This window comes from Mirounga leonina, unplaced genomic scaffold, assembly GCF_011800145.1.
Source record: "Mirounga leonina isolate KUSES-001 unplaced genomic scaffold, KU_Mleo_1.0 Mir_174, whole genome shotgun sequence".
Classification (NCBI taxonomy): Eukaryota; Metazoa; Chordata; class Mammalia; order Carnivora; family Phocidae; genus Mirounga; species Mirounga leonina.
This window is the reverse complement of record NW_023270451.1, coordinates 25,082,729-25,109,135: the sequence shown is the minus strand read 5'-3', so window position 1 is coordinate 25,109,135 and position 26,407 is coordinate 25,082,729. Positions and strand designations below refer to the sequence as shown.

The 26,407-nt window shown below is 36.6% G+C and overlaps 1 protein-coding gene across 1 annotated transcript in view; it reads right to left on the bottom strand.

Annotated features, from left to right (window-relative positions):
• Window positions 1-26,237, bottom strand: part of C1GALT1 (core 1 synthase, glycoprotein-N-acetylgalactosamine 3-beta-galactosyltransferase 1) — a 33,361-nt gene extending 7,124 nt beyond the window's left edge. The window contains exons 1-3 of the mRNA XM_035020612.1: window positions 26,013-26,237; window positions 8,250-8,486; window positions 4,260-4,927 (exon numbers count right to left, since the gene is read on the bottom strand). Of these exons, the coding sequence (XP_034876503.1) occupies window positions 4,260-4,927; window positions 8,250-8,486; window positions 26,013-26,019 (912 nt within the window). The 5' untranslated portion in view covers window positions 26,020-26,237. The remainder of the gene's footprint in view (window positions 1-4,259; window positions 4,928-8,249; window positions 8,487-26,012) is intronic.
• Between the last annotated feature and the right edge of the window lie 170 nt (window positions 26,238-26,407).

The following is a 26,407-nucleotide window of genomic DNA, read 5'->3' as shown; positions in this document are numbered from 1 at the left end:
TTTTAAGAAACAACAGCTTTTATATATATACTAGTTAATTACAAAGGAGCCCAAGTAGAACAGTAGTGAAAATATTAAAAACATAAGATACTTAAGAAGAAATAAAATCTGGAGAAATCTATAAAGTTACTAAAAGACCTAAAATAAATTTTAAAAATCCCAGGCAAAGGTATTGTCCCTAAATTGAAAAATTAATACATAAACATAAAGGCATGAGTGTTACCAAGACAATTTGAAAGAAAAAGAGATATAAAGTATAGGAATATACACTCTTAGAGTAATAATTTCAAAATTCTGTAAAGCTACAAGGTTTAAGACGATATGGTGCTGAGGCAAAACCAAATAGGATGACAGAACAGAACTGTAATACCAGACACCAATCCTACTACTGTTAAGTAACACTATAGTATATGATAAAGGGGATTATTTTAAATCACTACTGAAAATAAGATTTGGTTAAAAAATGGTACTGGAAAAATCAGTTAACAATTTGGAAAAATCAGGAGCTCTCAACCTTAACCATATATCAGTAAGTTTCAGATGGGTTATAGTTAATGTAGTTAGAACTGAGGAACAGAATAAACCCTATTTGATCATTTCTGACCTATAAAAAAGGCAATTTCACATATAGGGGCATATGTACATATGTGTGTATGTGTACATGTGTGTATATGTGTGTGTGTATATATATATACACACTATTACATGAAGACTATTACACACATATACACTATTTTAAATCCTCTGTATTAAGACTGATTATAAATTCTCTGATGAAGGGAGCAGACTTTAGTCCTAGGGAATAAACTCACTTCTAGGGAAGTGAGAAGGTGGTGTGAAAAGGGAACTGCATGAAGAGTAAGTTCTAAACAACCAATTTAAGAACATAACTCTTTGATCAGCTGTATATCTCACACACTGACTTGCTAAAATAAAAATTTTCCACACTGTGTTTTCCATGATTACTACAGAGCAAAAGTGTATGTATGAAATTTAGAATAACTCTGAAAATAGTAACTTACTTATGGAAAACAAAATTTATTAAATGATGGATAAGTATTAATAGAAGTTGGATTTCACATGTGTTTGTATTGAACCTCCTGGGAGAGAAGAGGCAACATTAGAAAGCTGGGTCAATTTTGGTCCTTCCAAGTCTATTTTATTGTCTTCTATATAACTGAATAAATTTTTATAGAAAGAACATAAAATTTTGCATCCATTTTAAAAACCACTACAATTTAAATAAAAGATGCACCATAGAAATATTTATTTTGTTCATATAAAGTATATTGTTAGGTATACTCTATCTGTAGGTGGGAACTGTGTGTAGCACTCTTAAAGGAAAGAAGGATATTTTACTGGTTACAAAATAGTGACAATTATCATGTCCCTTTGCTATTACTGTATGTAGCAGATACTCTCAGTAAAATGTGCATTTAGGTGTCTTTGTTATATCTATTTGTAATGTTCTTAAATTTGGATATATTTTTATGTGGGAAAGGGTACAGCATTAAGAAGGGAAGAGGTCAAGTAATCTTGGAATGGTCAGATTATACTAAGAAAAGTTTACATCAAAAAAAAAAATTCAGGGGCATCTGGGTAGCTCAGTCGGTTAAGCATCTGCCTTTGGCTCTGGTCATGATCCCAGGGTTCTGGAATCAAGCCCCGCGTTGGGCTCCCTGCTCAGTAGGGAGTCTGCTCCTCCTTTTCCCTCTCCCTCTGCCACTCCCCCCGCCCCCGCTGTGCTCTCTCTCGCTTATGCTCTCTCTCCTTCTCTCTCAAATAAATAAAATCTTTAAAAAAAAAATCAAAGTAGTACCTCACTAGAACAAAACAAAAATAGACTATCACAGACCAGACTTAGGAATACATCTGTTTTACAGTCTAGGAAACTGTTGCATCCACAAGAGCAATAAAATGCTAGCATAAGGTTTCAAACAGATTCATTACGTAGAACTGAACTTTAAACTATTTATTAAAGTGGAATTTTATCCCAACAGCAGAATATTTATTCTAACATCCCTCAGCCCCACCCCCCAACCCTTTGGGGCACATATTAATCATGGAGGGGAACTCATGATGAAATCACAAGAGTTTATAATCAGCATGGTTTGTAATATTGCCTAGACTATTTTTCAGGACAAACTACTTGACTTTTCTGATCCTCAGTTCTGTCACCTATTAAATGCAGAACTACTGTTAGGAATTACTGTGTCTGTGTAAGTACCAAGAACATACTGGTAATTGCAGTAGTGATTTGCTTCAACATTTCCTTTTAAAGCTGATTGTCTAAAGATTGGGTCAAATGTTCTAGGTCAAAGTTTCTTAACCTCAGTGTTACTGACATTTTAGTCCAGATAATTCTTTATTGTGGGGAGCCATCCTGTGCATTGTGAGATGTTTGGCATCTAGTGGGTTTACAATCTTGTGGGTTTCTACCCACTAGATGCCAGTAGCAACCTCCACCCAATGCCAGTCTCCCAGTTAACAACCAAAAATGTCTCCAGAATTTGCCAAATGTGCTCTGGGAGGCAAAAAAGCCTGCAGTTGAGAAGCACTGTCCTAGATAATGATTTGAAAACACTGGCTTGTGAAAATGAAAATGCTAGCATGAAGTGTATTATTTGTATCTTAGGGCCAGAAAAAAGGTGGCATAGAGTACTAATGACTTGCCTATATGCATTATTAATCAATAACAGATCTGAATCTAAAAGCTAGGTTTCGTGATTCCTGATGTCCTTCAGTCAGTCACTCACTGCTGCAATGCTCCTAACAGTGATGAATGGGAAACAATCTACTAAATGTGTATCAGTAGGTGAATGGATAAATTACATATGCTCATGTTAGATTACAGAGCAGCCTAAATTAATGAAGCACATACATATAATAATGTGGATACATTTTAATGTTGTATGAAAAGGGCAAATGTTCAAGGATATTTATGGATTAATTCTATTTATTTAAAAACCTAAAAAACAATACTATATATTACTTACGGATACATAAACATGTATGAAAAAAGATACAAACGTACATGGTGATGACGAATATTAAATTCATGATAGTGGTTAGCACTGAGGAAGAAGATAAGAAAACTAGATTGGGGAGGTATACACAGGCCTCAACTGTATCTATAACCTTCTCTTTTTTTTTAAAGATTTTATTTATTTGACAGAGACAGACACAGCGAGAGGGAACCCAAGCAGGGGGAGAGGGAGAAGCAGGCTTCCCGCGGAGCAGGGAGCCCAATGCGGGGCTCGATCCCAGGACCCTGGGATTATGACCTGAGCCGAAGGCAGATGCTTAACGACTGAGCCACTCAGGCGCCCCTATACCTTTTTCTTTTAAAAAAGGAAGCAAATGTGGCAAAAGATTAACATATGGTAAAGCTAGTTGGTGGGTATAAGATATTAATTCTTCTTAAACATTTAGCTGAGATATTTAATAAAATAATGTATTTTAGATAAAATCCTCAGGAATGGAGGCTAAGGTGTCAAATGAGAGGTAAGGCTTATTACATGCTTACAGTGTGATAGGCACTGTATTATACTGTAATCACAACTGAATGAAACAGGTAAATCTGGTCCATTTTACAAATGAGGCAACTCAGGCTCAGAAATTGGGCAAATTCTGTCCATCGAAGGTCACTGAACTATTAAGCGGGAGAAAACTTGAATCTAGGTCTTTCTAAACCTCAAAGTCTTTTCACATATTGTTCCTAAAGCCCAGGAGGCTCTTCACACAGCCTACTCTCTAACCTCACTCAGATTTCTGTTCAGAAGTCACCTCTTAGAGACACCTTCTTTAATCACCCAAACTAGGGTGCCCCACTCCACTCTGGGTCATTCTCTATCCCCTCACTTGGCTTTATTTTACCTTAGGACACTTATCACTACCTCAAATCATATTTTATCTTTATTAGTCTGCCTGTTTACTGTATGTCTCTGTATCCAGAATGTAGATTCATAATATACTGTTATAAGGTTCACAAGAACTGGAACTTGGCCATATTTATTGCTATGTTTTTAATGCGTGACATAGGCAATAAATAGTAGGTAACAGTAGCAATATTTACTGAGTTACTAGTGCTGACACTCATGTTCTCATCTATTTTGTTATACATCGCCACTCTATATAAAAGGAGTAAAGGAGATTCTTAGTTTTTGGTACCAAAGAAACACATTATTTTCTAGTTTTTTTTTTTAAGTAAACAAAAGTTAGTCTAAGTATTTATACAGTAATAAAATTTTTAAACTTACCTCTACAGGAGGATAATAGTTATAATTCCAATACCAAAAGGTTCTAGGTAGATAACCCTTGATTAAGTGGTGTTCTGGTACAAAGGGATGAAAAGTTTCTTTTCCAATGGTATCTCTGGAATCTCCCGCTTCTACATTTATAATTTCCATGCACTTGCCCAATGCTAAGTCTTCGATGGAGGAACTATGTGTACATTTCTCTGTTTTAAATGCATCAACAAATCTCTTCAACGCTTCTTTGCTCAGTACATATCCTGCTCCTCCACTCATGTAGCCCTGCTTTACATAGGGCTTAAATCTTCTCCCAAAGTAAATGGGTTCTTCAGGATTATATTTTGAGAGTAGCCATCTCAAATTATCCAGTATAACATATGTATCATCATCTGCTTTCATAAACCAATCAGCATCTTCTAAATAATGATCATGAACATACTGAAAAGCTTTAATTGTTTTCCAGTATAGTTGGTCTCTGCCTTCCCTGGTTTTTAATCCCACAGCAGGGAAGTCTTTATCTTCTTCTGAACTCATAAACAACACTTTATTACAACGCTGGGCCCATGTAGCTTTGACGTGTTTGGCCTTTTTCTCTAGATTTTGAGGCCCTGTCATAACCCAGCAAAGAATTTTAACCTTTCGATAGAGGTTTTCAGCGATGTCTGTATTCTCATCTATTAAACAAAAAATTTTTAGAGTTATATTTACATAGATGTAAAATTCAAATAAATTATATTGAAGAAAAATTTTCTTAAACAATTTCAAAAACCCCCTCCTGTTCACCTTTCTACCATCAGTAATTTAGCTGAAACAAAGTAAAACTCAACCTTATATGAACTGACATTCTGATTTATTGGTTTCATGTCAGTTTTATCCAGGAGATCCATTGCAGTTAACAAGAATTGCCACTATAACTTAAATTCTTACTATTTGAACTGTGGTTCATTGACCAAACAGCATCAGCATCACTTGGGAGCTTGTTAGAAATGCAACATCTCAGGCCCCACCCTAGACCTACTCGATTTGAATTTGCATTTTAACAAGTTCTCCTGGAGATTGGTATACATATAAAGCACGGTCTTACACAGTATCTGCTTTTCACTTCATTCGACAAAGAAAGCTTCAACTAGTTCTCAACAGAACACTGACAGGAATTTCTTGCACCTCTAAATAAACTTCTGAAGGACAGAAAAGACATGCTGCTGAAATAATTCATTTTGGAGTCCACAAGATTCACTATTACGAATTTATACAAGTATCTTTAGGTGGCTTTAAAAAAGGCTCTCATGACTACCCCAGTTTGAAGAAGAGGAGTTAATGCAGCATTGAGGTTACTTTTGATAGTAACATATTTCATTCTAACATGCAAATCCATCAGTCAGAAACAGAACAGGTAGCAATAGTATTTCCAAGATTGTCTAGAGCAGTGTTTTTCAAAGTACTCCTTTGTAAAGAAATAGGGAGCCATGCCAGAATATAAAGCACATATTACTTCTTCCTCCAAAAAAGTCCACTTAACTAAGCAGTGAGCTTAAATGAGCTACATCCTGGTGCAAGCTCCTTATCTGGGTGCAGACTGGTAACAAACAATTCAGACCATCAGGCCAGGATCACATATTGAGTATCACTGGTTTAAAGGAAGAGTCCAATTTTAAGATTCTAGATCAGTGCTTGGTGAAGGATCAATTTTTATTTCTAATAGTTAGAGACCTATACTTTTATAAATATGCTAAAAATGAATTACTAGAAAAACAAAACTAAAAAAAGAAATATAAAATACAAATCCTAATTCTTATGTTTTGATTTAGACAAAATTACTCTGTTAAATTACCCTGAAAGTTTCTGTGTAGTCCCATTTTCAATACTTATGTAGTTGTGGACCAGCACGAGTCTGCAAAACCACACTTTTTGTAGTAATGCTGTAGGCAGAATCCTAAGGAAGCATATCCTTAAAGTTAAAGTCAACCAGTGAGTTACAAAAACTTAGTCCTGTGAAAAATTAGCAACTGGAGGCATAAATTTCTAGTTAACTGATGGTTGGGTGAGGTTGGGCATGGAATTTTCGAAAATATTCTCATATCCTTCTGAAAATCAATAATTCACAATTCAAAAACAGACAGAATCACCACCCTTCAGTCAGAGAGCATTCACATTTCATGTACTTGAGGAGCCCAATCTCCTGGCTATAGATAAACTAAATACTGGATGCAGAGGGAAAATGGTAGATTCAGGAATTCTCAATGTTTCAATTTGAACAAGACAACCTTCTCCCCACTGCTGGGATCTGGTAGATATTCTTTCTCATTCTGTAATTATTCCTTCATTAATTACTTTGTAGGCATGTGCTGGCTCAGGAGATGAAAAGATGAGTACGACACATGTCCTGCTACAGAAGAACTCAGTCTTGTAGTGGACCTTGGCATGCTAAAATAGAGGTATGTAAAAGGATTCAATGTGCTGCAGAAAAAGAAAGCAGTGGCTGATAAATCCTATAGAGCAATGAAACGGGAACTTGGCTGGAACAGAGAAGAGATAAAGTAAAATCAGGGAAAACAGAGATGATGCAGAAAATAGGTCTTTAAATGAGCAGAAGCTCATTTTACATTTTACACAGTAAGAAAGGACAAAAGGTATAGTGAAGTTTGGTTGAGTGCAGGTACATGGGTATAACTGAAGGCCTGAACTAGGGGAAATGAACTGAGAGAGGAAATTTGAAAAATGGTAAAGAGGCAGAATGCTGGAACTTATGACAAATGGGATTGATATGGTAAGTGAAGGAAAATACCTACCATGACTTCATAGTTTCTAGCTTAGACAGATGTGGACCATTACGCAGGACAAGTAGGGACCTAATAAATGTGCCTGCACTGACCTGACACACCCTACTGGTAGAGAAGCATGGCGCCAATCCTTTAACAATCCAGAGCAAGGCTATAGAGCAAGTGTCCAGTGATCGAACTGCTCTATGATAAGAACACAGAGCACCTACTCAGAGCTGAATCAGTTATATAAACATTTATATAACATGACATAATTTGTAATAGTATGCATGTGCTTGCTAGTTCATATAACTCAACCAGGATGTAGTACACTTCATCCCTCAGCCTCTGCTTGGTATTTACTACCAAAAAGATAAAAGAAACAATTCTTAATGGAGCGACCCTCTGCAACTCAGAATTCCAATTGTTTCCAAGCTGCTGTATTCTTTATTGTCAAATAAATAACATTTGTAGAGATCTTTGAATTACGTTAATGTTTTTTCACAGTGTTTGGAACTGGGCTAAGATAAAGACAGTAAAGAATAGATGGAAGCCAAAACTATGGGAATTGATGATATCACACAAGCAAAGAGACAGCTAAGGGACAGAAACTTGGAGAAAACCAACATTTAAATGTTGGCACGTAGGGGACGCAATTGAGAACATCCGGTTAGAGGTAGGTAACCAAAAGAAAATGAAGTCATTATAACATATCCTTAGTTTCTACCTCCCTAGATTTTTATGCCTCTTAAAAGGTGAAAAGACTAGTTATATTAGTTACTGATAAAAATATAAGTTGAAAAAATATAAATTGAGATTTATATATACCTCTTGAGTTTCTCTAGAACAAGACTAAGCAAAAACTAAGACCAAAACAAGACAATAGTAAAAACACTAAAGACACAGATATAAACCATGACAACAAAATCAGACTAAATAAGTATTTTCAAAAAAAATCTAATCTGAAAAGTTTTGCCTTCCCCCAAATTACAGTTTCTGAACTGTCTCTATTTAAAAATAAATTCAAAATTAATATCTTACTCCCTAAATAAATCTGGGTTTTAGCAATTTCCTTCCTGAGGCAAACCAAGAGCTGTCATTAAATATTGGGAATTAAGCTCATTTTCATCAAAAAATATTGTGTACAACAAAATTCACATAAATAGCTTTTTCCAATTCTCAGAACACACAGACTGAAAAATACTATTTGTTTACTCCTTAATAAAGTGAACCATACCTTTATGTTGGCTAGAATCTTCATTGAAGTTCATCTGTCCTTCTAGATGATTTTGTCCATTATCATCTGAGTGCCTAGCATGAGGATCATTATGAAGAATATTAGGCTGGGTATCACCCTGTTCTCCCAACAAAATACTAAATAGCTGAGAACATAAAACAAATCCAATTGCTGATCCACAAAGGAAGGTTAAAAAATTCAGCCAAGATTTAGAGGCCATTTCCCGAAAGTGTATTTCTGTAAGAAAAAAATTAGCAGCATGTTATAAATTATAAAGCAAATATACATACCATGAGTAAAAAACTTGATAACTTAAAAAAAAAAACCACAAAAAACACACAAAAAAACAAGTTGATAACTTTGAGCCATATGGGAAAGTTAATTCCTTCCATATAGGAGAACATTTCTGAGAATATTTAACTTTTATCCCTTTAGTTGATGCTAAAGCACACCTTGTGGACAATTCAATAAAATAGATGAGTAATAAGTTGGAGAATCATTGTAGGTGGGGCATGGGTAAATAGGTCAGTATTTACACACAGAATTTCCTCTTCTTCCCATCAAAATCCTCTGTGAACCCAAGCCTGCTTTCCATGTTCTTTTTCTTTTTTGCTGTCAAAATACTTAAATTTACCTTTTTTCTCTTTTATATTATATGGTATATATTATATATAAATTAATATGTATGATATAATATCCCACAAGATATTACTATTATCATTAAAACAAATGACATAAGTGGTACAAAATTGTGAGGAGGACACAGAGAGTTTGTGTTCTAAAATCATTTTGTTGTCCAGAAGTGGTGAAAGTACTAATGTTAAACTTTAAAAGACTAAGGATGTATAATGTAATTGCTAGTATAATCATTACAATAAATAGTAAATGAATATATAACTAAAACAGAAAAAAATGAAATAATAAAATAATCAAAAGCAAGACAAGGAAAAAAGAGCAGTATATAAAGAATAGATGAAATAAATAGAAAACAAATAGTGATATGATTGATTTTAACGCAAATATATGTAAAAGATAAAGATGGCCAGCCAGACTACAGAAAAAAAATAAACCCAACTACATGTTGCTAATAGGAGACACATTAAGTATATTCAGAAAGTTAAGAGCAAAAGAATGGGAAAAGATCACTTACAAAAATAAAGTATGCAGTTATCAAAATAAATTAGTGGTTACATAGTTTATCTTCCTGATATTCACCAAGCTTTACATTTTTTATTTACATACTTTTTTGTATTAATATATACTATAGTAAAAAATTTATATAAAAATACCTTCATGTGACCTTTTACTTTATCCCTTTTAATACATGTTTAATATATGTATATTTAATGCAAATATATTTATCCTCAAATCTATAAGTAAAATTGTCATGTCATGGAACTACACCATGCTCATCTTATATCTCGGATCTCAGGCTCTCTCTTGAATAGTTTTTCAAGTTTGAGAAGGATGACCCCAGGGGGAAGCCAAGGTAAAGGAGACAGAGTATGAGCAAAGTTGCTCAGTAATACAGGAGATGTAAATTACCCACATGAAACTGGCAGGCACTTGTTTACTTACTTCCTTTGCTCTATTAACTTGCATTCTAAGGTTCAGAAAGGTAGGCCTTCATGGGTGAAGACTATGTATGTTCCACCAACTCCCCTATATAAAATTTCCCAGAGGAAAAGCAGAAACAAGATTACCCAGTCTTGCTGCTATTTTCCCTGAGAGGAGGTCTCAAATTCTCCTTTGCTACTGTCTTCTTTTCCCCACTTAGATTGGTTTTTAGTGAAATCCTTATACACAAAAGGTGTAATCTGCAATTCCAGGGAAAATATCCCTCCTGGTTTAAGTGATTCTTTTGAAACTCTAAAAACCTGAAGATTATTTGCAAATGATATAATCTGATAAAGGGTCAATATCTGAAATATAGAAATAACTTCTACAACTCCACATCAAAAAACTCCATATAATCTGATTAAAAATGCGCAGAGGACCTGAAGGGATATTTTTCCAAAGAAGATATATAAATAGTCAACAGATACATGAAAAGATGCTAAACATCATTAATCATCAGGGAAATGCAAGTCAAAACCACAATGAGAGATCACCTCACACCTGTTAGAATGGCCAGAATCAAAAGGCAAGAAATAACAAGTGTTGGTCAGGATACGGAGAAAAAGGAACCCTTGTATACTGCTGGTGCAGCCACTGTGGAAAATAGTATGGATGTTCCTCAAAGAATTAAAAATAGAATTACCATATGATCCAGTAATTCCACTTACTGGATATTTATCCAAAGAAAATAAAAAATACTAGTAGGAAAAGATATGTGCACCCCTATGTATACGGAAGCATTATTTATAATAGCCAAGATATGAAAGCAACCCAAGTGCCCATCCATAGATGACAAGATAAAGAAGATGTGGGATGGACAGATGGACGGGGACACACGGACACACACACGAATATTACTCAGCAGTGAAAAAGAATGAGGTCTGCCCATTTCCAACAACATGAGTAGATCTAGAGGGTATAATGCTAAATGAAATAAGTCAGAGAAAGACAAATACCATATGGTTTCACCCATATGTGTAATTTAAGAAACAAAACAAGCAAAGAAAAAAAGAGACAAGAAACAGAGCCTTAAATACAGAGAATTGGTGGTTGGCAGAAAAGAGGTGGGGGGGATGGGTGAAACAGATAAAGGAAACTAAGAGTACACTTATTGTGATGAGTACTGAGTAATGTATAGAATTGTTGAATCATTATATAAGAAAGAAAAGCTGAAGAGAACTATTCAAGAACCTGGAATTCTTTAAAGTAAGAGTGTATATTACTAAGAATTTACCCACAAGAGAGGTAATTTGAAAATTCCATAAATTGCAAACATGAAGCCAAGAGAAGTGAATGAAAGGTGTCATAATGCCAATTTTCTTATGGTAAATGTAAAAAGATTAGCAGAGTAAGACTGAAGCAATAACCCTGAAGGAAGGCTATTAAGGTAACATTAGCAGACACTTAAACTGAGATATCATCTAAGAGCCACACTGTGTAATTTCCCACATCTGATTCTCTGACACTCTGCCTTCTAGCACACTGGTTTTGATTTTCTTTTTGTACTGGCCGTGACTTTCCTCACCTTAATACCAGATACAATCACTTCACAGTCTCAGAAGGGCACAGTCCAAATGAATTCTCCACTGCTACAGAAGCAACAGTCACACAGAGCACTGTGACTGAGAAGGAGAAGCACTGCGAGACAGTGACTATATCAAATAAGTGCTGATCCAGCTCCAGTAACTATGAAAACTAACCTGCCACCCCACCATTTTCCAAAAGACATTGAGTTTCAGAACAAGTCTACTTCTGCAGCATGGAGGATTTATTGTTTGTAGTAAACTAGTGACATATTTATGGATACGGTTTTCTTAGCTGAGGTGGCACTTTTTTAGCAACACACCTGTTATGGGGTGAGTGGAGGGAAAATTGACTTCCTGATGTTAAAATTTTGTTTTTAATTAAAAAATATCTTGTGATGCTATTGGATGGCTACCATCCTCTTACCCCTCCTCCTCCAGAGCATTATCAACCTGCATATGCTGGCTCATCCCTGTTGCTTTAGTCCATACTCTTCCAATTTCAAAGACTCTTGCCTTTAGACTAAATTTCTGTTTACTCTGATTTTTCTTTCTTGTTCCTGGGATAAAATAGCCATCTCAAATGGGTACAACGCACCCAAAACCTTACTCTGATTTTTGACAAAAATCAGCACCCTCAACTCTTCAGATTCTTAACAAGAGTGCTGAAATAGGCCAGACAGGAAGACCTTGTGTAACTAAGTTGCACATTACAGGGGCTTCTAAGATATTAAAATTAAGAGGAGGGAAGTTCTCATTGCCAACTGTTCTCCAAACCTGGTATGTAATCAGAATTATCTGAGGAGCATTTTAAAAATATAGATTTTCAGGCATCACAATTGAGATTTCATTTGCAAAAGAAGGTCTGGGACAACTAAAATTTGTATTTTTTACTTTATTTTTTAAGGGACAGCTTTGTGTTATTCATTGTAAAAAAGAAATCAAGCAATATAGAACAATGTGAAAAAGATAAAAATCACCCCAAATCCCATCACTCAGAAACAACTATCATTAACATTTAGTAATATTATAGATATGAATAACATCTTTATAAATAACAGAGATGGAAGGAGATAACTGTGGCTAACAGTTGAGCCCTGTATTAAGAGCTTTATGTGGGTTAACTGTAAACCATAAACGAGGGACTATCAATCTCATTTTACAAACTCAGACAGAAAGGTTTGTAAACTTCCCAGGGTCACACTAGCAATATGAATCAAGAATTCAGATTCTTAACCATTTTACAGTAGTTTTACAGAATTGGAATGAATGTTAGTTCATGCTATTTTAAAGATTTAACGTAAGTTAGATTTACTTGAATGTATAGGAAAAAACGGAAATTAAATGAATCTAAATGAACTCTGAAAGTCAGCTAAGCATTTTTAATATGACTCCTCTCCTCTAAATGATCCTTCTAAAGACAAGAAAAAGACTATGAAAAATATAAAGCAATCTGAGGCCCTTTTTTAAAACTACCTATTTCAATTTTAGATAGTTCCTATTAACTTCTTGCTGTGAGAAATGTGGAAATCAGCACATATATACTCTCCCCCACTCCAACCTTCAACCACCACCACCCTGATCAGTCAGCAGCTATCAACATGAAGGCAAGACCCACCACTAGCAAAAAGATTATGACTCACTGAAAGCTCAGATGATGGTTAGCATTTTTTAGCAATAAAGTATATTTTAATAAGGTAAATTAAGGTATGTACATTGTTTCTTAAGATATAATGCTACTGCATCCTTAACACACTACACTACAGTATAAACATAACTTTTATATGCATGGGGAAACCAAAAATTCATCTGACTTGCTTTACTGTGATATTTGCTTTACTGCAGTGGTCTGGAACTGAACTCGCAATATTTCTGAGGTATTCCTGTACTATATGAATCATTCAGGAAGTTAAGCAGAACTTAAATCCTTCTTTTATGTAAAAGTTTGATACCAATCTCTGACAGAGCCCAAAATATAGATAGAATTAAAAAAAAAAATCAGTCTAATCTCACTCCAAAATAATACATCATCAAAGGGAATGCAGCCCAAACATTAATGGTTATCTTAAGTTGGGTCCTCAGAAAGGAAACCATGAAATGAGGCCTTTGTGTGAAAGTGTTTTATTAGAAAATATTCCCTGGGGACACCTGGGTGGCTCAGTCAGTTAAGCATCTGCTTTTGGTTCAGGTCATGATCCCAGGGTCCTGGGAGGGAGTCCCACATCAGGCTCTTTGCTCAGTGGGGAACCTGCTTCTCCCTCTGTCTGCTGCTTCCCCTGCTTGTGCGTGCTCTCTCTCTCTGGCAAATAAATAAAATAAAATCTTAAAAAAAAGAATTAAAAAAAAAGTATTCCCTGGAAAAACTTCTAGGGAAGTAGGACAGGGAAGGAAAGAAGTCATGCAAAGTTCCATGGGAAGTAATTTTAGCTCCATCCCCTACGGTAGTTTTAGAGGCAATGCAAGCCGCATCTCAGAGTTGTACTCACATAATTAAACATTGGTTAAGGGCTGTTCTTAGGAAATAAGCTTTCCAGACACTCTCATAGCTTGTACATTGGCAAAACTGGCTCTGGCAGTGTGAGGGCAGCCCAGCAACAAAGAACCTTAGGAAATAGATAATGGGAATGAATATACATTAGGAGCCTGTGAACAGAAAGGAGATACAGGCCCTTGGACAAAGTATTAGCATCATCTGCTACAGCAACTTTATGATTTGGAAAGTTAAAAATCACTTGGTTTGGTTTTGCTCTATGGAATCCCCAAAAGGTTCAGCAATCAATCATTCTAGTTCAATCATTGTATAGTGAAGAATACTGCACAGCCTAACAATGCGTATAGAAATTTTAATTAGCTTTTTAGTATCTACTCTAAAATATAAATAGCCACTTAAGAATCACCAGGTATTTTAAGGGAAGCCTCTAATACGAAAGAAAAAAATCAACAAAGTCCAATTTAAAGCAACTTGGAAGAGATGATATAATGAGATGAAAACTAAGAAAATCCCAATCATTGATATCCTGAGAGATTAAAAAATGTCATGCCATTTTATTCATGAAATAAGTTAATAGCTTTAAAAAAATTATGAGGACAAAAAGAACTCCACAACAAATTAAACTTAAGAAAATAAAAAACCTGAATAGAACAGCCGCAGGATAAAGTTAAGGAAGTTACCCTCAAAGTAAGCAAAACAAAAAGATAAGGTGATGGAAAATAAAGAGAGAAAATTGATAACTAAAGATCAGTTTACTGGTACAGATAAAAAAGAGTGAAGGAAATCTACAATCAAATACTTCAAAGACATTTCCAGATTGAAAGGCTCCAATGACAGCTAATATTCTGAACAAAAACAGACCCACAAAGATACAGTATCAGGTAATTTCAGAACAATTTGGCCAAAGAAACCATTCTGCAAGCTTGCAGAGAAAGGGAAAGAGGCAGAGACAAGAATTAAATGGTTTTTTTTTAATTTTAATTTTTTAAAAAGATTTTATTACTTGAGAGAGAAAGTGAGAGACAGAGCATGAGCAGAGGGGGAGGGGCAGAGGCAGAGGGGAGAAGCAGACTCCCCGTTGAGCAGGGAGCCCAACACCACACGGGGCTTGATCCCAGGAGCCCGGGATCATGACCTGAGCCTAAGGCAGACACTTAATCAACTGAGCCACTGAGGCACCCCAAGAATTAAATGGTTTTAGACTTTCAAACAGCAACACTGAAAGCTAGAAGGCAATGGATAAAATCCTTCAAAATTCTGAGGAAAAATTATTTCCAACCTAGAATTTTAGACACAGCCAAACTATCCAAGGATCAAATCCATATCGCTTACTTGGTACCCAAGACTGGCTCTAGTTCACCTTCCTGCTTTCTTATTTCTCATACTCCCTTACTGCAAAGACCATTCAGCCATTCTCCAAGTTTGCCATGACCTTTCATATGGATGACTTTGGCCATTCTATTCTTTTTGCTGGGTGTGCCTTCCCCAATTTCGTCTACTGGGCAGATACATAATTCTTTCAAGGTTACTTTAGTTTCAGTACTTTCCATGACCACTCTTCCCTACTGCCCATGGTCAAATTAACTGCGCTCCCTTGAATGTTTCCTTGTGCCTTTACTCACACTTCCTACTATGTATATGTCATACTGCATAATAATAAGTATGTGCATCTTTTTCCCACTAGACTATGAGTTCCTCAGGAAAAGTGGCTATGGCTCTTATCTCTATATCTCTAGCACCTAACACACTGCCTGGCTTATATAATGCACTCAAATGTTTGTGTATTTGTTTTACTGAAAGGGGGAACAGAGTTGAAATGAGTTTTGCAAACAGAGATCTATACTTATACCACCTAATTTACTAAGTAAAAAAATCATGTATGGTTCCACCATTTGAAGCTTTTACACTTCTTTAACCCAAAAGCTTAAAATAGATATATAATATGACCTATATATTATTTCTTTTGGTGTGTATTCAACTCATATGAAGTATAATACAAGTACATATTAATTCTGAGACAGAAAGACTAAAAGCATCTTCTATTACTAATTTATTAAAATGATAGAAATAGAAAAAATTAACACACAGCTATCACCTAATGACCCTGAAGTATTTTATAAGCATTACAGTTACACAACCTTAGCATAGAAAAGACCGCAGAATTTTATGAATCCTGAAAATGTAGGATAAGAAACAAATTAATAACCTTCCAAAAATTATGTAACAGTTCACAACCAAGTTAAAATCAAATTGTATTGTCTCGAGCTATAATTCTATTTTTAAAAATATTCCCACAATTTCAGATACAGAAAATCAAAAGTGAGAATACCTTTTGTTACTGTTCCATGAGAACATAAATATTTTTTTACATCCTCAACAGAAATTAGAGAAGACATAAATAAATGGAAAGACATCCCACGTTCATGGATTGGAAGAATATTGTTAAGATATCAATACTACCCAAAGTGATCTACAAACTTAATGCAATCTCTATCAAAATCTAATGATTTTTTTGCAGAAATAGAAATATCCATCATAAAATTCATATGGAATTGTCAAGGGACCCCAAGGAGCCAAAAAAAAAAAAAATCTTGAAAAAGAGGAATAAAACCAGAGGACTCACAGTTCTTAATTTTAAAACTTACTACAAAGGCTATAGTAATCAAAACAGTGGCACTGGTATAAAGACAGGCATATAGACCAATGGAATAGAGTAGAGAGCTCAGAAATAAGCCCATGCATTTACGGGCAAAATATTTTCAACAAATTGGCCACATGCATTCAATGAGCAGAGGACAATCTTTCAACAAAGGTGCTGGGAAAACAGGATACCCACATGCTAAAGAATGAAACTGGACCCTTATCTAACATCATATACAGAAATCAACTGAAAATAGATCAAATATAAATATAAATAAATATAAATATATTTAACTATATATTTATAATATAAATATAAATATAAAATATAAATATAAAACTATAAAACTCTTAGAAGAAAACATAAGATGAAAACTTCCTGATATTGGAATTGGCAATGGTTTCTTTGATAGGACATCAAAGGCACAAGCAACAAAAGAAAATTAGTCAAATTGGACTTCATGAAAATTTTAAAATTTTGTGTATCAAAAAACACTATAAACAAAGTAAAAAGGCAACCCACAGAATGGAAGAAATATTTGCAAGTCATCTATCTGATAGGGGATTAATGTCCAGAATATATAAAGAACTCCTAAAACTTAACAAAACCAGTAAAATGGGCAAAGGACTTGAAAAGACATTTCTCCAAACAAGATATACTACTGGCTGATAAGCATGAACATGTTGAGGATGAAAAGATGCTCAGCATCACTGAAATTCAGGGAAATGCTAATCAAAACTACAATGAGATACCACCACCTCACAACTATTAGGATAGCCACTATCAAAATGGTAAGTGTTGGCAAGGATGTGGAGAAATGCAAACACTTGTGCATTGTAATGTAAAATGTACAGAAACATAAAATGTACTGCCACTGTGGAAAATAGTATGGTAGTTCACAAAAAATTAAAAATTTACAGTTACCGCCCCGCATCGGGCTCCCTGCTCGGCGGGGAGCCTGCTTCTCCCTCTCCCTGCCTCTCTGCCTACTTGTTCTCTCTGTCAAATAAATAAATGAAATCTTTAAAAAAAAAAAAAAAATTTACAGTTACCATAGGATCTAGTACTTCCACTTCTGGGTATATGACCAAAAGAATTGGAAGCAGGGTCTCAAAGAGTTATCTGTATACCCATGTTTATAGCATTATTCACAATAGCTAAAATGTGGAAATAATCCAAGTGTCCATCAATGGATGAACGGATAAGCAAAATGTGTTATGTGCATACAATGGAATATTATTCAGCCTTTAAAATTTAAGAAAGGAAATTCTGATGTGTGCTATAACTTGGATGAACTCTGACATTATGCTAAATGAAATAAGCCAGGCACAAAAAGACAAAGACTATATAATTCCACTTACAGGAGATACTCGGTTAAAACCATAGAGACAGAAAGTAGAATGGTGGTTGCCAGACACTGGGGGTTGCCAGAGACAGGAGACACTCAGTTAAAATCAGAGAGACAGAAAGCAGAATGGTGGTTGCCAGAGGGGAATGGGAAATTACTGTTTAATGTGTATAGAGTTTCAGTTTTGTAAGACAAAGAGTTCTGGAGATAGAAGGTGGTAACAGTTGCACAATATAAATGTATTTAGTATCACTGAAATGTACACTTAAAAATGATTAGACTGGTAAATTTTATGTGTATTTTACAATAAAAAATTGGAAAAAAAGAATAACAATGTTGATATTCTCCAAATTAATCTACATATGTAACATTATCCAAACTAAAATACAAGATTTTATTTTTATTTATTATTTTTAAATACAAAAAGATTTTAGAAAGTTAAATAACTCAGTAAAAGCATTCAAAAGATTTGTAAAAATAAGTATGTGAGTATACCTGGGAAATTCTGGAAAGGAGTGTGGGGGTAGACTAAGTCTAATGGACCCAATTAAAATACAAGATTTTTAAAAATTAAGTAATGTAGTAAAAAATTATTCTTAATGTTGTTTGGAAAATAAATATGAGTATAACCTGAAAGGAGCACTGCAGGTTAGAGGGTAGATTAAGCCTACCAGAGATTAAAATGTTACCTACAATAAACAGTGGTATAGTAATTATAACAATTTGATATTCAGGCCAAACAGGCATATCAATTTATTTATGAATCAGTTAAAAAACATTTTTAATGCTTTTAATTAATACTACAGACATAATGCTGAGAAACTTTTTCTCTACAACCATGCCATCAGAACTAAGCTATCTCAAAGTGTATCAGTGAGACTGGAACATCCCATTCTTGCATGGATGATGGATCGTTCATCAACAGCAGCAGCCTTAATTTCCAACTCAGAGTTTCAGATAGGGTTTCCCAGACACAACATTCCACATTTATCTTAACTGTGTAGTCTCTAAGGAAACAGGACTTCGAGTTTGCCTCTCAGCCCAGGCCTGATGTTAATTAACCCCTTGACACACAGCCTTGCTGTACTTCAAACCTATCAAATATTGCTTCGTTTAAATTTTGTCTAAACTCCACCCTTCTCCAAAATCCTATAATAACCCTGTCCTTTCTTTATTTAGTAAAATGCTGGCAGTTCCTCTGGTGTGTGGTCTTCCTCACAGCAGCAAGTTAATTAACCTTTGTCAGCCTAAAGATACATATCCCTGGTGGTCTTTACCAGACTGAAATAAAGAGTCTATTAAAAAAACAAGTACATATGGAAATTTAATACATAATATACATAGCATTTCAAATCAAGAAAAAGATGGTTTATTCAAGTAATGATACTGAAATAATCTTTTGGGAAAAAGATAAAAATCAGCCAGCTGGATTCCTACCTTTCTCTTTCAAATTCCAAATGTTTCTAAGATTTCAATATTAAAAAAAATGAAATTATAACAAAACTAGATGAAAATATCTTTTTATATTTTTATAACATGAATTGACATCTTCTCAAAACTCAGAAGCTATGACTATAGGAAAATTGTATGAAATTATTCATTGGCTAAACTGGCAGTGAAACTGCTGGTTCAGAGATGTTTCTGTATAAAATGTTAAAAAAAAAATCTGTACAGCAAAAAATGCCAAAAAATATCATAATGAAAAAGACAAAAGATCAATCTAATATAAAAACAGATGAAATAAAGGATTTGCAGAAGAAGAAAATACAATGGCCAAGGATGTTCAAATTTCACATTAAAGTAATTCAAATGCAGAAATACTATTTTTAACCTAACATACTAGCAAAAAATGTTTAGTAACACCCAGTAATGACATGGAAAAAGAAACTGGCACTCATGCATTCTTTCTCACAATATACATATTTACTGTCTTTTGGAAGGGCAATTTGGCAATATATTTTAAAATTTTTAAATGAGTATGACGTGACCCATCATTTCATCATCAGAAATTTCTCTATGGACACGAACATAGAAGTCTGCAAAGATATTCATGGCAGCCACTGCCACAGATGTTTGCTTGTTGATAAGGAGCTAGCTAAATAAACAAACATGATACATCCATACCACAGAATACTCTGCAGCTGTCAAAACAATGATCTATATGTGCTAATAAGGAAAATCTCTGCATATTTGGCAATTATGACTTTTTGCTAGTAAGGTGTAGTGGCTACTTTTTAAATCAGAAAAACGTAAAGAAAACAAATGAAAAAACCAAAACTGAAACCATAGATAAAAAATATGTACATACAGAAAAGAGTATGTTTTCTTCCCCATTTCTCTGTGTATTTGCATCTTTTACTTTAATCAAAGAGATGATGCTATATCTGTTAGTCTTCACTTTACCCTTTTCCTTTATTTTCTTCCATAACACAACTTCATTCATTAAAACTGTGTAAGATAAAAGATTTATTTTTTAAGACAAACTACTACAGTCTGTATAGTATAATCACAAAAATTAAATAAAGGTAGGCTACTTCATCTATAGAGATAATCTAGGAAAAACAAAGTGCACTAAAATCCCCACACTTGGGGATCCTTTTCAGACTTCTCGAAGTTTGACTCACATATACATTAAACATTTCCACCTTGACTATAGGCATCTCAAATTCAACATGTCCAAAAGTGACTCATTACCTTCCTCCTTTAATTTCCTTCTTACATGCTCATCTTAACTAAAATTACTGGCGATCATCTAAATTACTCACCAATGGGTTCCTATTTTACCAGGAGCCATCTGTTTATCTAAACTAGAAATCAGAGTGTCTCTCTAACACTCCTCACTCCCCTTACCCCATATCCAATTACCAAATCTGGCCAATTTTATTTCCTAATTTTTTTTTAATCCATCCTCTCATCTCCATTTATTCATCTATTTATTCATCATCTCTATTTCAGACCCTCCTCTCTCCCCTAAGCAACTGCAATATTTAATCTGTCTCCCTCACTCAAGTGCTATCTCTCCTCAACTCATCCCCATTCTGCCACCAGAACGACCAATCTGAAATGAAAAGCTGACCAAGTCACTCCATGAATCCTCCATGGAGTCCTACTGCCTATAAGACAAAAACTAAGCATCTTTAATTAACATGATATATATAGATTCTCCTTCACCTAGACTCTGTCCAAATTTTCAGCCTCATATTTCGATACTCCATGCCTTATTACTTACTCTTCAGCAATCGTGAACTATCTATAGTTCACTAAATATCCCAATGTAGTGGGCTCCCCTATTCCTACTGTTTTCTCTGACTATACAACACTATCTTCCCTCCACCATCTATGCCTCAACCTCTGTAACTCCCATTAAGCCAATGACATATTGAGCTGGATAATTCGCTCTTGTGATTGGCTGTCCTGTTCACCGTAGGATGTTTAGTAGCATTTGTGGCCTCCACTAACTAGATGCCAGCAGTATTCCCCCAGGTTGTGACAACGAAAAACCTCTCTAGACACTGTCAAATGTCCCGAGGGACAAACTCAGCTCCAGTTAAGAACCACTCTACTAAACTGTTAAAACCTAGTTTATCATATATACATAAAGTATCTCAGGAAGAATATACAAAGACTAATTATAACATCAGTTGCTTTTGAGGCAGGCAACTAGGTAACTGAAGTAACTAGAGTAGGAGGGGAAAAAATCCTTATTTTTCACTACCATCTCATATGCTTTTGATCTTGTACCTCTCTTCTAACCTCTCCATTGCTACTGTCCTAGTCCAAGTCACCTCCTTTTCTCTCTTTTCCTCTCCCTTCCTCAACTATCATAACCGATTCCTAATCAACTTTTCCCTTTACATCCTTCTTTCTTCAATCCATTTTTACCCATTTCACCGGTGATCCTTTTAAAAAGATTGTATCACTTAGTTGCTCAAAATCCTCCAGTGTCTTCCCAATCTCACTCAGAGACAAAGCAAAAGCCTTAAGATGAACCTCAATGGTCTGCCATCCTATCCCCACTCTTTTTCTGATCTCTCCTCCTAGTATTTGGTTTTTATAGGTCAAAAAGGAACAAACAGAAATTTCATAAACTGAACCTATTACTGTTTCCCTTGCTGTGTTCTCTCTGGATTCCTTGTTGTTTCTCAAACACCTGAGGCTCTTTGCATCTGCTGTTCTCTGCTGGGAACACAACTCACCTACATACTCACATGGCTTACTCCCCAACTCCTTCAGGCCTTTACTTCTCAGGGGGTCTTCCCTGGTCACCCTATTCTTACCCACAGCACCTATTAACATCTAATATATTACATATTTTACTTCCTCATCTTGTTTATTGTCTCTTTTCTCCATCTTGTTCATTGGTTCTCAAACCTGAGTCTGCATCAGAATCACCTGAAAGTTTTTTTTAAAAATAGTTTCTGAATCAAGAGGTCTGGATTCCTAACAAGTTCCAGGATGATGTGGATACTGCAAATCCAGGGACCACATTCTGAGAACCAATGTTTTAGAATACAAGCTCCTCCAGGACAGAGATTTTTGTCTGCCTGTTTGCTTTCACTCTGCAACCTGGTTCAGAGTAAGCACTAAGATAAGTAAATGACAAATAAGTATATATAGATGTTCCCTTCTCTGTTCCTACCACACCCCCCTGATTTGGCCTGCCATATAGTGCTAAAAATTTGCCGAACACTGTATAAGATAAATCATATGACTGTGATGGGTTAAGTTGTGTTCCCCCCCCGCCCAAAAGACTGAGGTTGAAGTCCTAACCCCAGTACCTATAAATGGGACCTTATTTGGAAATAGGGTCTTTGCAGATGTAATCAAGTTAAGACGAAATCATCAGGGTGGACCCTAATCCAATATGACTGGTGTCCTTATAAAAAAGGGAGAATGCCATATGATGAGACACAGAACGGACTAGAGTGGTAAAGCTGCAAGTCAAGGAATACCAAGGACTGCCAGTGACACGAAAAGCTAAGAGACATGAACAGATAGATTCTCCCCTAGAACCTAGAGACCATGGCCCTGCCAACACCTTGATTTCAGAATTCTAGCCTCCAAAACTGAGATGATAAATTTGTTGTTTTAAATTACCCAGTTTGCTGTACTTTATTATGGCAGCCCTAGGAAACCAATAGAAGGACCAAGATACTCTCCATGCCTTATTACTTACTCTTCAGCAATCGTGAACTATCTATAGTTCACTAAATATCCCAATGTAGTGGGCTCCCCTATTCCTACTGTTTTCTCTGTCTATACAACACTATCTTCCCTCCATAAAGCCATACAGCTTTAGTTGTAAACTAATCAGGTTGCCTGTTTCAGAATCTCTCCAACTTAACTTGTCTCTCCCTGCCTTCAATGTGCAAGGCAGTTCATATTACAGGTTCTAGATAGTTTATTCAGTTTTTTTGTTTGTTTCTCCTACCTTCTTACATGTGTCCCTATTTCACTAATATCAATTTATTTATTTATTTTTTCTTCAAGGAACACTTTTCACACATTATACATTCCGGTATATATTTTCCCCTTAGCTATTTGAATTAGTTGCAAAGTGAAAATTTAAGTACACATTAGATATACATTTAGATTTAACATAAAATGCTATCTTCTCTTTTAGAGAACAAGTCTTTTTTTTTTTTCCTTTTCTTCCTTCCTTCAAGTAATGACCTTAATCCTAAAAAATTTTGAGCAAAAAAATTTTGTCATACTTTTCTTGCCATCTTGTTACAGTTTGTACACTAGTGTCTTTATTCCAATCTCAACAAATCTTCTAAAAGTAACATGGTTGTATTGGGAAGCTTAAAATTTTAAATGAATCTGAAATTAATTTCATCAAATTTTCCCCTTTCCATTTAACGTTTGTTTACTGCTGCGATGTCACAAGAATTCCGATCAATAATTTCATCACACTCTATTTTATTTATTTATTTATTTATTTATTTATTTATTTTATTTATTTATTTGAGAGAGAGAATGAGATAGAGAGAGCATGAGAGGGGGGAGGGTCAGAGGGAGAAGCAGACTCCCCGCTGAGCAGGGAGCCCAATGCGGGACTCGATCCCGGGACTCCAGGATCATGACCTGAGCCGAAGGCAGTCGCTTAACCGACTGAGCCACCCAGGCGTCCCCAGAGACTCTATTTTAAATTACCATGGTTTACAAGGTTTATAAGCTGTAAGATGCAATTTTTATCTTAGCACAAATCAATATACAAATAGTAAACTGCATATGCCTAAATGACACAGTTTTGTATTTCTATGACTGGGTGAAAATTAAAATTAATCCACTGTACGTACTACTAACCTATGCCCCCTAAAATAGCATATTTAAGAAAAACCATATCAAGGGGCGCCTGGGTGGCTCAGTCATTAAGCGTCTGCCTTCGACTCAGGTCATGATCCCAGCATCCTGGGATTGAGCGCCAAATCGGGCTCCCTGCTCAGCGGGGAGCCTGCTTCTCCCTCTCACACTCCCCCTGCTTGTGTTCCCTCTCTCGCTCTCTGTCAAATAAATAAAATCTTTAAAAAAAAACAACAAACCATATCTATCCCTCAATGGGTATTAATCACAAAATATTTTTAAAATGAGGAAGCCTAAATAAAAAGATACAGAAAAACACAAATTACAGGCAAATTTAAGAGAGATATTTAATAGTTCTCCACGAATACTGAAAAACCATGCTCTTTTCCTATGAAGAATTTTAAATGAGTCATACTTTCCTTACTAAATCACTGTTTTACTTAACATATGGTGAAAAGAGTTAACTGTTTGGTAACTTGAAACTTTATATTCACTTAAAGTGCACATCAATATATACTAAGGCTAGTGGAAAATAAGTATATATAGTTTACTTTATACAATACTTAGAACACACAACATCATGTGCATAAGGTTCACCTGACATTTATCCGCTAAAGGTATGGAGAGCTGTCTAAATATCTCCTAAAAATTCAGGTTCCCACTGTCTAAACCTACACCCAAATTAAACAAGTTGAAATCATGCACAACGCTTTTTCCTGGCACCCAGGCCGACCTACCTATATTCTGTGCCTAACTTTCAGTAAATGAACATATTTCTGTCCCAATCACACTGGCCTAATTATTCACTTTAATGCGTTAAAGTTCTACCTTTATAACTTTCTAATTCATAATGAAGTCAATTCATGGTTAGCATAATAGTTTCCAAATTGAAAAGCGTTAAAAACATATACTACAATATCTATAACGAACTTAGAGAACAAGATTATAAAGCCAATCAACTTTTCCAGAGCATGTGGTGCTTGTTTATTATTTTTAAAAATAAGAGAGTACGAGCTAGGGAAGAATAAATCCCCATTCCCAAATTACGTTCTTCTGTTAGAGTATACAATTTCTCCAAATTCAAAGCTGTATGGCCAACTTGTCAGCACCTACTACTCACATCACACTCGCGGGGGGGGTGGGGGGGGGAAACTCTTTTCCCCCTCAACGCAGCAAGTGAGTCAAACACACCTGGCTTGCTCATTCTGCCAGATGCAGTGAAATTTAAAAAAATACATCAGCCACAGACAAACCTGATGATCCAAGAAAGCCCCGAGGAAGTCCCCCGGCATTTGTGGTAGACGCCCACTCGCCCGGCACTCCCGCTGCCCCGCAGCCCGGCGGCTCTCGCGGAAGGTGCCCACACCTGAGCCCTGCGTCTCGCCTGACCCACAGGTCCGGGGGCGCGGGGGCCCGGCGGGCAGGACCTCTAAGTGGTCAGAACGCGACCCGCCGCAGCCCCGCGCCTCACGGCCGCCGCCCGCCCGCGGGCAGCGCGCGAAAAGGAGGACAGAGGCTCGAGGAAGAGGTGAGGGGCACCCGGGGGCAGAAAGGAAGAACCCACCACGAAGAGGAGGCTATTCGTCAACAAACTAGCGGCCCGATGGGCAGACGGCCCCAATGGCAGTTCACAGAGGCGCCGGGGGCAGGAGTGCTCCACGCCTCCCTCAGGAGCCCGCAAGTCCCCGGCCCCCGCGGCGACCCCGAGACACCTGTTTGGCTGCGCCCAGGTTTGGTTCCACCCTCTACGCTCCCGCAAACACACACTCCGAGCGGTGAGGACAAGGGGAACCGAGACCTTGGACCCGCAGCCTGAGGGCGCCTCCGCCGGCCGTACCTGACATCAGCTGCGGCTCCCTCTCGCCCCTCCTGGGGGGCGGAGAGGGGGACGACTCGAGACCGGCAACCTTAGCTCCTCCCGGTACCCGCAGAAGTGGCTCGCAGCCGCTGGTTGGGGCCGCCCGCTGCCGCCCAGATCATTCCCTGGCGGCGGCCGAGGCGGACCCAGCTCACCCTCCCTCCCCCCCGCCCGCTCGTTCGTTCGCTCGCTCCGCCCCTTCCCCCGCAGCGCGTCCAGGCCGCGGCCCGCCGACGGCGCAGCCGCCACCCAGGGGTCTCCTAGCGCTGACGTCTCCGCCGCCGCACCAGCCCCAGGGAAGGGCGGAGCGAGAGGGGGCAGGGTGGGGCGGGGCTATGGTGACGTGCGGACGTGGGGATTGGCCGCCCAGCTCA